At 38.7% G+C, this 15,050-nt stretch overlaps 1 protein-coding gene across 1 annotated transcript in view; it reads right to left on the minus strand.

The window, feature by feature from the left end:
• Nucleotides 1-9,015: 9,015 nt before the first annotated feature.
• Nucleotides 9,016-15,050, minus strand: part of LOC146002632 (uncharacterized) — a 30,747-nt gene continuing 24,712 nt past the window's right edge. Inside the window, exon 3 of the mRNA XM_083140594.1 lies at nucleotides 9,016-13,734. Coding sequence (XP_082996720.1) covers nucleotides 9,657-13,734 — 4,078 coding nt within the window. The 3' untranslated portion in view covers nucleotides 9,016-9,656. The remainder of the gene's footprint in view (nucleotides 13,735-15,050) is intronic.

Genomic DNA, 15,050 nt, shown 5'->3' on the forward strand with positions numbered 1-15,050 from the left:
CAGTGTCTTGTTCAGCACATCCAGTACTTTATCCTCCACGTTTTCCTTTGTGGTTTCTTGAACGCCGTGGATAAGTAGGCACTCCCTACGCGAGTACTGCTCCATGTCATCGAGCTTCTCTTCTTGGGCCTCCATTTTAGCCAGCAGGGAGAGGAACTCTTCTCGTTGGTGCTTGAACTTTCTTCTATTTTAGCCTCCAGCTTGGTAAGTTCAACCTGTAGCTTCAATATGCCTTCCGAGTTAGGAGAAGCACTGGTGATGTTACGTCTTATTTCGCTTTCAAGTGCATCCTTGAAAGAAGAAAGTTCGCTTCGCACTTTTTGTTCAAAGGTTTCGAGGCGATCGTTAAGTTCTTTCGCTGGAGCGCGTGGCATCTTTGGTTGGTACGCCTGAGCCAGGAATTATGAAGCAAAGATCTCACTGAACATAAACTGCTGCTTTTTTTTTTTGAAACGCGTCTTTTTACAACGTATGTACAATGCTCTCGCTGATGCACACACGTTCACTTCACTTATAAGCTTGTCGCCCAAAGTCCAGCAAACCCAATATCCAGCACAGAAAGAGTATTATCCGGAGCCGATTCCAACACGTCTAACAACCTGTATACGAATACGCCTCGTATACGAAGCACCTGTAGTGTCAGCCGAGGATATCGTTGCACGCATTAATGTCGCCGCAGCGACGATAGCAGACACCGCGGGGTTGTTTGCTCGCACTAGACAATCGTTGATTCGGCGTTGTCATCTCTGCGTGGAAGTTAATGGCAGACAGTTTGACCATCGTCTGTGATGTGGTTCCCTCGGCACCTCCACTCTGCACACAGTGAACAGGTCGAAACATATGCAACCTAGCGCAGCACCACCACCATCTTTGTTTTTCTACGTAATGGTGATGTCCACTACGGATATTCGCTTTCTTCTTAGTTGTCAGTCTCCACATATCACTTTCCGTGGATAACACATCTCGCTAAACCCATCCCTACCCTCATGACTTCAACAGACCCATTCGCTTCCTTTGGGGAATCCCTTGCGCATCAACTTCACACATCTGCCATGTGCTTTATTGAATAGAGCATGCCGCATTTCTTTGTGGAACGCCCTTCGCCGCGGTCATATGGTTGGTTGTTGTGCCACTATTTCCTTGTAAACATAATTTTCACACTTTTTCCCACTTCAATAAATCAGAATGGGTGCCGTTTTCGGCATTTCGTCACATGAACGTTTGTGTTTATTATCACTTGTAGAATCACCTCCTAAGCGTTGGAAACGAACTTTAGTAACACCCTGTATATGCATACACACACACACCCACACATGCAACCCCCATACACACTTTGTCTGCCATTTCTAATTAATGAAGACAAAAAAAAATGAGCTGGTCGACGTATCTATGGATATCTAACTTAGATAGTCTTCTCTTGTTAAATCTATGAGTACAATGTGTATTGTCTTATCGAAGTTTAATGAATAATTTTTAATCAAATGTGTATATTTTTTAAATTTTACAAGTGTTATTGATACAGAGCATGCAGTTAGTGAAAGTGAAGTACCATGATAACAAATCTCTTAATAATAATAACAATAATAATAATAATAATAATAATAATAATAATAATAATGCCTACAGGACCCAAATCAAAGAATAGGCTATGGGCCCAAATATTATACCCCTCTTTATTGTCGCTCTCCTTTTTCCTTGCCATATAATATACGAGTCACAATACATTATGCTCTTCAATTGTTAAAGATACAACACTAAGGTGGACCCTTGTCCAAATCCAAGACTAGAAATTGAACTATCAACTGACTCGGCACACAATGACAGAACAAGCACTGTTTACGCGTAGTTCAACCTGGCAACAAGCAGTAAGTATATATATATATATATATATATATATATATATATATATATATACATACACACACACACACACACACACACATACACACACACACACACAGGGGATGGACAAAAATATGAAAACACCTGCAGAAATGCACATTACCTTTATTAATATCGAGTAGGACCACCTTTGGCACGCAGAACGGCCTGCAGTCGACGTGGAATGGACAAATACAGGTCGCGTATGGTTGTCAAAGGGATGTTGTACCATTCTTCCTCCAAAGCAGCTGCAAGTTGTTGTAGAGGCGATGGTGGTGGGTAGCGGGCTCCCACCTTGGTCTCCAAAACCGACCACAGGTGCTCAATAATATTGAGGTCGGGCGATTGTGGAGGCCATGGCAGATGTGACGCTTCATCTTCGTGCTCATCAAACCAGTCCTGGACGATGTGAGCTCTATGAACAGGGGCTCTGTCATCTTGAAACACGGCATCACCATCTGGGAACAAAGTTTGCACCATGGGATACAGCTGGTCACTCAAAATGGTTACGTAGTCCCTGGCAGTGACATGTCCATGCAGCGTGATGATGGGTCTGGCAGAATACAAGGAGATGGCTGCCCATATCATCACTGAACCACCGCCATGCTTTACTCTTGGTAACAGACAGTCTGTATCGTACGCTTGTGCTGGCGTTCTCCACACGTACACTCGGCCAGCAGTTGGAAACAATGTAAAGGTTGACTCATCCGACCAGATTACAGTCTTCCACTGCTCCATTGTCCAGTTTTTATGGGCGTTGCGCCACTGTCTCCGTCTAGCAGCATGGTCAACGGTCACGAGTGGTTTGGGAATTGCAGATCTGCCATCTTGTGGAGTTCTCTTCTGACTGTTTTGACGCTAACAGGGTATGTAAGCACTGTATTCAGCTCAGCAGTGACTTTTGGAGCCGTGGTGATCTTCTGCTTGGTCACAATCCTACCCAATGTGCGTCTGTCTCTGTCACGCACCACCCACTTGCGTCCACGCTGGAGCTTCGCTGATGCGGTTTTTCCGGAAGTCTCGTAGGCAGTCATGATCTTCGAGACTGTGCCTCTTCATACACCAAACATTTCCGCTACTTTCGTCACAGAAGCTCCCACCATACGCGCACCCACAATTTGCCCTCTTTGAAACTCTGTCAGTTCCGACATGACTCACGATAACCTGCACGGATCGGTCGCTGAACTGTAACTGGCCCATCTGTCAGGTTGGCCAGGTTGTATACCTCGCAGGAAGTGCCAGTGACCACAGCGCCACCTACCATTCAGACGCAAATCGTGTTTGAAATGGCTACTTGTTTTATACCAGGTGTTTCCATATTTTTGTCCATCCCCTGTATATATACGTATATTGTATATATTTGACAAGCAGGCACACCACTACGTGAGATACAAAATTCAAAAATTGAATACATAATTATAAAATAAAACAATGAATCCTACAATCTTATATAACATCATAAGTTCATATTGTAGTTTTCCACATGTTCATCTACTAAACCTCAGTTTTTTTTTGAGATATGTTAATGCCTCTGGGAATTTTATAAGATATATTATTCAAAATGAATTCACTATCTATTTTGAAAGAAAAAATCTGTACGAAATTGTTGCATTTAATTTTTCTTCTTTCTTCTAAGGTAGACATATTCAACTGCCTTAACCATTCAGAATAATGCTGTTCTTAATAATTCTTTTTAAACTTCGTGCATGGTAGCATGATAAAAAGGTTTCGAACTGATTCAACTTCTGAAGGTAAATCTTAGCTGTCAGAAACCATAATTCATTAGCATATTCATGAATTGGACGAACTATCGTTTTATACAAGTATATTAAGGTATTTTTTTAAAAATAAAACTTTTCATGAGAAAAATATGTAATCAAGCATCTTCTTTGATCTTTTGCAAATTCCTGAAATATGCTAATCTGAGAGAAGAATCTATTAATTTCCGCACATCGTTATGACTATTGTACACTTCGATAAATGTAATAATTAGAAAAGTATATAATGAACTTTCATAGTACATTTTATAATAATAATAATAATAATAATCAGTTAAGCGCACTTTAGAACCTCCTCGATAGCGTAGCGAATAATGTTATAACCTCGTAATCAAGAGTTCATCTGTTCAATTCTAATCATGAGCCATTTAGTTAGAGTTAAACTTTGCCAACAAGATTAATTGAAATTCGAATTGAATTTTATCTCAAGTGATTATCTCAAGTTTGAAAGAACATTCTGGCACTAACAAGAAAAAAGAGAAAAGAAACAATCCAAACATTTGTAATTAAAGAAATGTTATAAACATTTCAACAGTTTTGTAAATAAGAAAAGGAGTCAGTGTATTGTATTAATGGTTAATATTGATAATGTACATTTTACAACTATAGCCAATTAACTTATCTAATGTAACTCATATTGACTCGCTTTCCAGGGTTTGATAAGCGTTCGTTCAAGCCATTAGCACAACCTCGAGACAACTTCAGTTTTACCAACCAAAACAAACGTAACATTTCCCACATATAAACCCTACTTGGTCCAAATTGCTCTTTTCGTGAGTTTCTCCACTAGAAAACATGAGTAACACAGTATATTAGATTCCCTTACAGTTAATTGAGTGATTGATTTATTTTGATATTGTGGGCACTTCAGCATAGGCTACATTTGCCCGTCAGAGCTCTAAGAAGAAAATAGAAAACCTCTGTCAAAAAATTCCTCATTCAATTTTGAAAACTGATTCATTCTATCATTGCTTAACACGATATCAAACTATACTCTCTCTGAGGACTAAAATATTCTTACCAATTAAATGCTGAGGCTGAAAAGGGGCAGCAGGACAAAACACAGTACAACACAGCCCTAACTAACTAACTAACTAAACTAATTCTCTAGCCTTCTTAAACCCGAAGGTTCATGGCTGCAGCAACACAGTCGTTCCATCTGTCCCTATCCTGTGCAAGATCCATAAACTCTTTTCCATCCCTACCGATTTCTTTTAGGTCCATCTCAACGTTGTCCCTCCATCTTCGTCTTGGCCTTCCTATAGGTCTCTTACCATCAGGTTTCCCAACAAGAATCCTGTAAACTCCTCTTTCCTCTCCCATTCGTGCCACATGGTCTGCCCACCTAAGTCTTCTTGATTTAATTATTCTCATAATATATGGACATGAATACAAATTATGTAGTTCTAAATTATGTAACCTTCCCCACTCACGTGTCTCCTCGTCCCTTTTAGGTCCAAATATTTTCCTAAGGATCTTATTTTCAAATACTCTTAATTTATGTTCTTCTTTCAATGTATGGGACCAAGTTTCACACCCATATAATACCACAGGCAAAATTACTGTCTTGTATATTTTAACTTTTAATTTCTTAGATATTAAACGAGAAGACAAAAGTTCATGAATACAAAAGTAACATGAATTTTCTTAATTAAGCCTACTTTTTATTTCCTCTTTAATATAATTTTCATTTGTTAATATTACTCCTAAGTATTTGAATTTGGAAACTGGTTCAAATTAGTTGTTATCTATAATTAAATTTTGATTATTACCTAACACTTGGTTTCGGCCTGTAAACATATATTTAGTTTTCTCTTTGTTAACTTCCAAACCTATCTCTTTAGCAGTTTTGAAAAATATTTTAGCATTATTCTTAATTGTATTTATATCGTCCCCTAATAAGTCTACATCATCTGCATATGCTAACAACTGAGTCACACCGTTTAATTTTAGTCCTTCGAAAGATTATACTGACCATAGGTTCAGACGCCAAAGCCTCGCTGGCCTGCAATGTTGCACTTAACCAGGGTGTACTGCGTGCAAGTTAGATTGACTTTTTGGTGCCTTACCACAAGATCACCTCTTACGGCCCGTTACTGCACCCTTCATTTCCTATACCAGCTCTGCTTTCTAACACATTTAACTGCATCGGGAACGAACTCATTTATTTAGTGCAAGTTAAAATATTTTTCTGCAGTTTCAAATGCATTCTGAAAGACTGCTTCATACACCTTGATCTTTGTATTTTACGTTTGTCAGTTTATGTACGATTTCGAAATGATATAATTCCTGAAGTTGTTTTCCATTGTATTTTCCAGCAGAGAAGAGGTAAACAGAGATGTCCTTCACACCATCGTCAGAAGAGGAACGACTGAATTTTCTGGATCAGCTCAATGAAGACGCAGTCAACTACGAAAAAACACTAAAGGTCCTGAGAGAATGATTAGAAATGGAAGCAAAGTTTCCATTGGACTTGGGTAAGTGGAAATCTACAATTGTAAGATATTTTCTATTCTATAGTGCGGAGAAATTCCTCTTCTCCGATTCCATCTCGCATGATTCATGTACATTTTTTATCTTGCTCTTCATTACGCAATTTTGCAAATGAACTGAAAACATGTATCTTAAAATCTAGTACGAATATTCTGTATGGAAACATTAAGATTTGCTTTATTTTACTTCGCTTTTGTGCCACTTTTGACTAATTGCGAATATGGGGATCATAGATAATAATCATGAAATGGATGAATGGACACTCACAAACATCCATGCCCAGGCCGGGATTCGAACCCGGGACACCTGGCGTCGTAGCGCGATGTGCTAACCACTCCACCACGGGGACCGGCGAAAACATATTTTATGTCTTCCAGTGCGTTCGTTTTGGCTCTGGGCCGAGGTAGCGCGTGATATGGCGCAGATGCCGGCATTTTCGTTCCGTAACGAAAGTTTTTCACGCGCTATCTCGGCCCAGAGCCGAAACGAACGCAGTGAATTATAGTCATTTTTGCAAATGAGAAAGATACATGTAATCTTCTTCGTCGAACAGGTTCGAATCCCGGCATGGGTGTTCCTTTGTGAGGGTCTCTTCATTAATTTCATTACATAATGACTCATCCTCGCGATTAGCCACGAGTGGCAGAAAAACGAAGTAAAAGAATCCAAATCAATGAATGAATCTGTTGATAATTTTCTTATGCAGGTGGTTACGAAAAAAATGCCAGACTCGAACTTGGAACCTTCGAACGTGAATGAATGATTCGATCACTCAACAAACAAGGCAAATGAGGTTGCTCTATCGTACATAAAGCATTATATACATTTTATGACTGACAAAAAGAATCAATTCCCATTTTTTTATTACAATACAGAACAAAATACATGAATAAATACTATGTAGAATACCCCTAAGCGGTAGTATCACCAATTTTCACTTTCTCTCAATTTTTATATATCTCGGTTTTCTTAATTCTCAATTTTTCTCAGTTGGACAAACACAAACAAATGAACTGAAAACATGTATCTTAAAATCTAGTACGAATATTCTGTATGGAAACATTAAGATTTGCTTTATTTTACTTCGCTTTTGTGCCACTTTTGACTAATTGCGAATATGGGGATCATAGATAATAATCATGAAATGGATGAATGGACACTCACAAACATCCATGCCCAGGCCGGGATTCGAACCCGGGACACCTGGCATCGCAGCACGGTGTGCTAACCACTCCGCCACGGAGGTCGACTTTTCTATGTGCCTCCACCGGGTATTGAACCCTTGATTACAAGGCGACGACGATACCACTGCGCCCCCACTGAGCTACCGAGCCGGCCTGGTCACAGATCCCGTTGCGGTAGCACTGGCAGAGACGAGATTCCGCGCAGATAAAACAGCGAGAGTGAAAAATCAGGCCGGCTCGGTGGCTCAGTGGTAGAGCAATGGCACGGTTGAGCCTGCATTTTTTGCTGAAAAATATATACGTAGTACATCTCCTGTGTGTGCCTAATCTTCAATGAATAAATACTGTTTTCCATTCTCATTTACAGTTCGTAGCTTTCATTTAGAAAATTAGGAAGTATTGTTTATATACCTAGTATCATAAACTTTAGAGCTCATTGAAATCTTCGGTCTCAACAAAAGTTGCAATTTATATTTTCATTTTACAACTTTATACAAGTGTAGTATCACAATTGCAGTAGAAAAAAAAATAATCTAGAATATTTCACTTCACCCATCCCCACTAAACTTATGACGGGCGGTTAGAATATAAAAAACAAAAGATAATGAATTTTAGGTTATCTTTTGAAGAAAGAAATATTAGATTTGCATATTCTCTCGATGAGATGGACCTAAGGGAAATCGGTAGGGATGGAAAAGAGTATATAGAACTTGCTCAAGATAGGAAAAGATGGAAGGCGTGTGTTGCTGCAGCCATGAACCTTCGGGTTTAAGAAGGCTAGGGAGTTAGTTAGTTAGTTATATTCTCTCGACTCGTTTTTATATTATGATTATTATTATTTCATTTCCTTAGTGTCATCGTTCAGTAACCATTCACGGCGGTTCAAAACCAACTCGAAGAATTGTACTGAAATAGTAAAGCATTCCTCTTTAATGTGAAATGACAACTTTTGTTAAATTTATAGTTACACATTCTTGTCATAATAACTATGCAAGACAAAATTCAGAAAAGAGAATTGGTTTGCTGGGGATCCGGACCCCCCCGAAAGGATTATGAAGTTCTAAAATTAAATAATGTAAATATACTCCTTTAGAAATTATCCATCGAATATGCAAAAATGTATCTTGTATTGGATACATCATGATCTTTTAATGGAAATCTGTTAAGATCTGTGATTTTAACGAGATGCAGAGACCAATATTATATACAAGTATGTAGCCATTCGAGACATGAAGCAATATGTTATTTAAAAGCCAAACTAAAGTTTGTATTAATAATTCCAAATTCTGCATAGTTTTCCCTTTAATTTCACACATAAAAAGTGATTATATTTTGAATGAAATAAATTAACCTTGTTCATCCACTTTCGCATGGAATGGGTCATTTATATTTATTCGCGTACAGTGGAGGCCACAGTCAATAATTTACTTCAAAATTATATTTCACCCTCTCAAGGGGTCCCGGGATCGATACCCGGTGGAGGCACAAGTGGTTCGGATCCCACTTTAAACTGTAGGTCCAGTCCCGATTAGCCTTACTGTGCATAAAGTGGACTTAAAACACTAACTCAAACCAATATTTCACCCTCTACATAATTATAAATGAACATTGACAAAATTTTAATCAAAATATAAATTTAAATTAAGTTTAATTATTTTTTTATTGTGCTTCTCTGCAGAACATGTACAGTAGCGTAATTATGTTTTAAATATAATTGTGCAAATACTTACACGCTTTAATGGCAGTAATGTAATAACAACATGTACAATAATAACATGGACAATTTGCACTTTTATTTCTAAACATTTTTGGATGTAATATTATATCAAATTTAAGAATTACTGCGTTCATCAAGTATATAAAAATTATTATTTTACACTTATTAAATAATGGACCTTAACAAGAATTTCAAACGTGTAATGTATTTCTTAACGATCCCACCTGTGTAAGCAACTCTTCATTATAATTTATTAAAGTCAGATTTTTAACATTTGATTGGATTTTATGTTAATTGCTTATACACAAATTGGTTTCTTCATTACACGCAATACATCAGATAAACATATTCTAATGAATTAATATACCATACAAAGTAACAATTAGAATGTATAATTAAACATTACAAAATAGACATAACTATAGATAGGCACTTTGAATTTTTGATAAAATGTTTGTGTTTCGATTCCATAGCACATGCATACCCAAAAAAGTTCCTCGATTACACATAATACATCTGATAAATATAACTAATGAATCAACAAACCCTATAAAAATCCAATAAAGTATGAAAGTATGATTAGACATTACAAAATAAACACAACTATTTGTAGGCACGTAGAATTTTGGCACATTGCTTGTGTTTCAATTCCTTAGCATACGCTAAAGGTGTTTTGTGATTGGAGTCAAGGATATTGGGAGAAGCACCTCCTTGTAATAAATTACTAACACAAGTTCCGCATCCTCTCCTTGCAGAAATGTGTAAAGCTGTAAAGCCCTCAGCCGTTTTCCCGTTTACAGCAGCATGATTACTAAGCAATACATCTATTAGGTCATGTTGGCAAAGTAGAGCAGCGTAGTGAAGAAGAGTATGGTTATTATTACCTCCTTTACAATTCACATTAGCACCACACGAAATGAGTGCTTTGACGTGACTTAGGAATCCCTGCTCAGCTGCTATGTGCATGGGGCAGATTCTTTTACACGTGCTCTCAGATTTAACATCCGCTCCCTTCGATACGAGGAACTTAATTACTTCACTATCATTTCCCATAGAAGCTGCATAGTGAATGGGTTGCCAACCAGAATTGTCTGCTGCATTCACACTGACTCCAGATTTGAGAAGTAATTTCATGATACCAAAATTGCCGTTCTTACCTGCAAAGTGTAAAGGAGTTCTATTTTCTCTGTCACTGCAATTAGCATTTACTTTTTTTTCTATTAGTACTTTTACACAATCATACATATTGTTCAATGCAGCCAAGTGCAAGGGTGTTCTTCCGTCGATATCAACAGAATTAGGATCAGCCTTTGCTGAAATAAGTTTCACTACACATTGACCTCTGTTTATTGAACGTTTATAATTGGTGTTATCAACATTTTGATGCGTATTCAATTCTGCTTCTGAGGTTAGTTTATCCTGTTCCTCATTTTGTTTGTTTGCTGCTTTCTTGTTCGGTTCATTGTTCAGTTCAGTCATATACAAAGGTTTTCTTTCGTCGATATCAGCAGCATGGGGATCAGCTTTTGCTGAAGTAAGTTCTAATGTGCTTTGACTTTTGTTTCTTGAACGTTTATTATTTGTGTTAAAGTCTGCTTCCAAGCTCTTTTTATTCCGTTTCTCACTTCTATTGTTCGCTGTTTTGCTGTTCGGTTCATTTCGAGTTACCATAACTGTGAGAGAGTTTTCTTTATCTTTCATGACACTGTGTAACGGGGTTTCTTTGTTCACTGTTGTAGCATTTACATCAGCCCCTGAAGATATCAACTTCTTGACACAATTCACTTCTCCACATTCAGCTGATAGATGTAACGGAGTTGCACCATCTATCGATTTGCTGTTCACTGCTGATCCCATACTTATTAGCCGTTCAACGATCTCTGTATTACCTTTTGCTGCAGCATAGTGTAAACCAGATTTTTCTTCTGCATCTATAGCATTGATGTCGGCTTTGTTGCCTAACAATAGACTCACACATTCAGAGCGGTTTTCTCCTGCCGCTAACATTAATGGCGTCACATCTTTATTTTTTCTGGCGTCCACTTCAGCTCCCTTCTGAAGAAGTAATGAAACGCAATTCTCTCGCCCATTCTCAGCTGCTAAATGCAATGCTGTTTGCATTTTGTAGTCTGTGTGATTAACATTTGCTCCGTGGTTTATCAAAGCTTCTAGACATTCTACCATTCCACATCCTGCAGTGAGGAACAGAGGCGTCTTTCTCCCACTGCCCTCTTGGTTCACATTAGCTCCCCAAGATAACAGGAGCCGAACACACTCTAGCTTCCCGTTCCATGATGCTTTGTGCAGAGGAGTCCACGATTTTTCGTCCATATGGTTCACATTGGCTCCATTCTCTAATAGTATTTTGGCACAATCCACGTGACCGTTTCTTGTTGCTGAAAACAAAGCTGTGCTGTTATTCTTCCCTGGTTTGTCAACCATAGCTCCTTTAGCTAGAAGTAAAGACACACACTCGACTTCTCCTTTGTCCGAAGCCCAATGGAGAGGTGTCCATCCATTTTCATTCACGAAGTTTACGTCAGCTCCTTTCTCCATCAACAACTTCGCACATTCTATGTGTCCGCCTCGAACTGCAAAGAACAAAGGACTACTGTCAAGGTCCCCTATGCTGTCAACGAAAGCACCTTTAGACAAGAGCATTCCCGCAAACTCGGCAAAGCCATTTTCAGCTGCTACATGTAATGGTGTATTCCCAACTCTGTTTTGATATTCCAGTTCTTGTATTTGGTTAGTCAACCTATCTATAAGATCAGTGAATCCAAAATATGCTGCAAAGTGCAGGGGGTAGTTCATTTTATTCTGGCTTCTGTCACGTGAACCGTGTAAAAGAAGAAAGTGTGTGCAATGACGCCAACGATTTTCAAGTGTGCACTCCAGTGCTGTTAGGTTATTTTTATCCACCATTTGAGAGGATGCCTTATTTTCTAGAAGGATTTTACAGCATTCAATGTGGCCGTTAGCAGCTGCCAGATGCAAAGGTGTCTTTTTGTCTTTTTCTCTCCAATTTACATTCGCATTTTGCTCTATTAATTTTTCCACAGCTGTGACATTTCCTGACATGCATGCAATATGCAGAGCTGTATATTGGTCTTTGTTCTGTGAATTTACTTCGGGTTTAAATCTGATTAAAGACTGAATGTATTCCGACGATACAGTTTCAGACGCTACGTGCAGACATTTGTTTAATAATTTCGTTCTCGTAACATATTTTAGCAGTAAGGCAAAGCACTCAGGTTGGTTATTCACCACTGAGCATTTAATGATCTGCTCTAAACTTTCATCTTTTTTAAGGCAATTTACACAACGGCGCGCAAACAATTCCATTATGCTATACAAGCATTCACGTTGCCCATTTTGAACAACTGGACTTGAGCAATACACGCAAAATGCTTGATTGGATTGACATGCGCCGTATCTCCATAGTGCGATCAAAGTTAGAACATGGCCATTCTGAGCTGATGTATGAAAAGCTGACGTTTCCTTACCTTTTGAATATATCCAAGCACCCTCATGTAGAAGCTTACAACAACATTCAGTATGTCCTTTCGAAGCTGCTGCAAGCAGAGGTGTTCTTCCCAGTTTGTTTATTTGGTTAACCCCACATCCTGTTAAATGTTTGATCAAATGAGCATGTCCGTTTTCAGCCGCTAAGTGTAATGCAGTATTACCTAGCTTGTCCTTAGAACTAAGAGATACCTTACTGTCAACAAGAAATAAAGTAGAATGTTTACCGCCACTAAAAGTTGCCAAATGCAACGGAGTTTGTTGTCTCCTATTCAAATACTCTACCGAAACCCCAGAGTCACTTAAAGAAATTAACATATCTTTGTTATCAGCCATAGCAGCACTGTGAATTGATGAATTACCATCTTTATCCCAGCAATTTGTATTCATTCCTAAATTTATTAACAATTTAACTAATTCCTGGTTTCCATTCTGAATTGCTTTATGCAATAATACCTTACCTCTTGAATCATATACTTCGAATGCAACACCACAACCATGGAGTAATTGCAGACATTTTCTTGCATCTGATTCCAACGCCCATTCAAGAACAGTACGAAGCTCAAACTTCCATCCACTTTGTATCAGGACATGAAGACAGTCTACGTCGTCATGCAACACACAAAGTTTGAGCGGTGTGTCGCCTTTGTTGTTTCCCGAATCAATGCACTTACCACTTTTTCTCACAAACACCTCAACACACTTACTCCATCCTTTGACACAAGCTAAATGAACAGGTGTGTTCCCCTCATTATCTGTTTCAGTGACGTCAGCTCCCATGTCGAGAAGTTCCGTAACACAGTCAACGTGCCCATGTATGGCAGCTACATGCAAAGGTGTGAGACCTTTTGCTGAATGAAGATTGATATTTTCCTCAGTCTTCAATTTCCTAACACACTCTGTATTGCCTTTCTCTGTAGCCAGGTGCAACGGTGTGAAGCCATCGACATCCTGAGAACTAGTGTTGCTTTCAGCTTTTACAATCATATTGACACAATCCACACTTCCTCTCTCGGATGCAAAATGCAAAGGTGTTCGTCCTTTACGGTTTTTTCTGTTGATAAGCAATTGCCCGTTTATCGTGATGGAATTAACGCTCATTTCATACCCAATCTTCGAACTGCTTCTCCATGTTAGGAAGTTCCGCAGAGAATCCCTGCAAATATATAAAGACGTTGCAATATCAATGATCAGGCGATTATAAACTAGGGTAGTCTAAAATGTTCCCGGTGACGACCATAAATGGCAATGCTACCGGCAAGATTTTTTCTAAGTTAGTGCATTTGTCATAAGTAAACTTGTAAAATTTCAAGTCGCTTTTTTCTCTATCAAGTAGCATTCTGAGGCAGATATGTTGCGTGGATAAAATATAATATTTTGCAACAATAGAACTTTATGGGAACTCCTCTCCTTTTTCTTCAACAATTAAGAAATGGGCTGCTGAATTTGAATGTGGCCATACCAGCCTTGAACATGATCCACGGGAAGCACGTTGAAAAAGCAACAGCAGAAATCATTGAGCAAATACATGATATAGTAATAAATGACCGGTGATTTATAAAGAGCGTGATACTGTTGAGGTTATAGGTATTTCTATAGAACGCGTAGGATATACTAGGATCATTTCAGCAAATGGATTAAATGCTCATAACTTTTACTTCATAATTGTGGAGGACGAAGTTACTGTATTTCTTCATAATAGTCTCCGGCCGAGTATAGCATATTTTGAAAAATTCCCGGCAATTTTATCCCGCCGTCAGCAGAATCGTTTTTCCGTATATTACTGAGAGACCGCCCTAAGGCCCTGCACTATGTCATCGATGGCCTTGTAGAGGATCTATTAGTTTCCGAAACAAGTCATAGACGCAGAAACTCATGTCTGGAGTTTAGAGGGATGCTCTAGCTCCCAATCCCATCGCTCGAGTAGTTGCCTCCACCAAATTTGCAACATGACACCTCGAGTTGTGCTGCAGCACAATAGGATGTCTCGCCAGAAGTGCTGGTAGTTTCCGAAGAATAACTGATCGAAAGTGATTCTCCAGAAAGTTACTTCAATACTCACTGTTCACGGTAACTCGATTTGACACTGTCACAAAGGAAAATGACATCGTAGTTGAAGGCAACAAGAAGCATCACTTTAATGTTGTTGGGCGTTTTTTTTTTTGGAACTTCCGCCGTCTTAGCGAATCAAAATGGTGAACCGCTGTTGGATATGGAAGTGTCTCATCACCACAAGGCCTCTGTAACCCTTAACAGCATTTTTTTCACGTGCAACTTGAAGTTTGATGAACGCAATATGTTCTTTTTGTGAGAAATGGTTTTAGACCGCACTACTCAAAACTACAGTAAGCACGATGCTGCTGCACACAACAATATGCGGAACTACTACGTGTCACGTGTTGAGCTGGGAATAAAGCCATTATCTGAATTCAGAATTGATTGTGCTACCAGTGACAAGCAGTGGATTGTGTG

This window comes from Lepisma saccharinum, chromosome 18 (assembly GCF_977018435.1).
Source record: "Lepisma saccharinum chromosome 18, izLepSacc3.1, whole genome shotgun sequence".
Lineage (NCBI taxonomy): Eukaryota > Metazoa > Arthropoda > Insecta > Zygentoma > Lepismatidae > Lepisma > Lepisma saccharinum.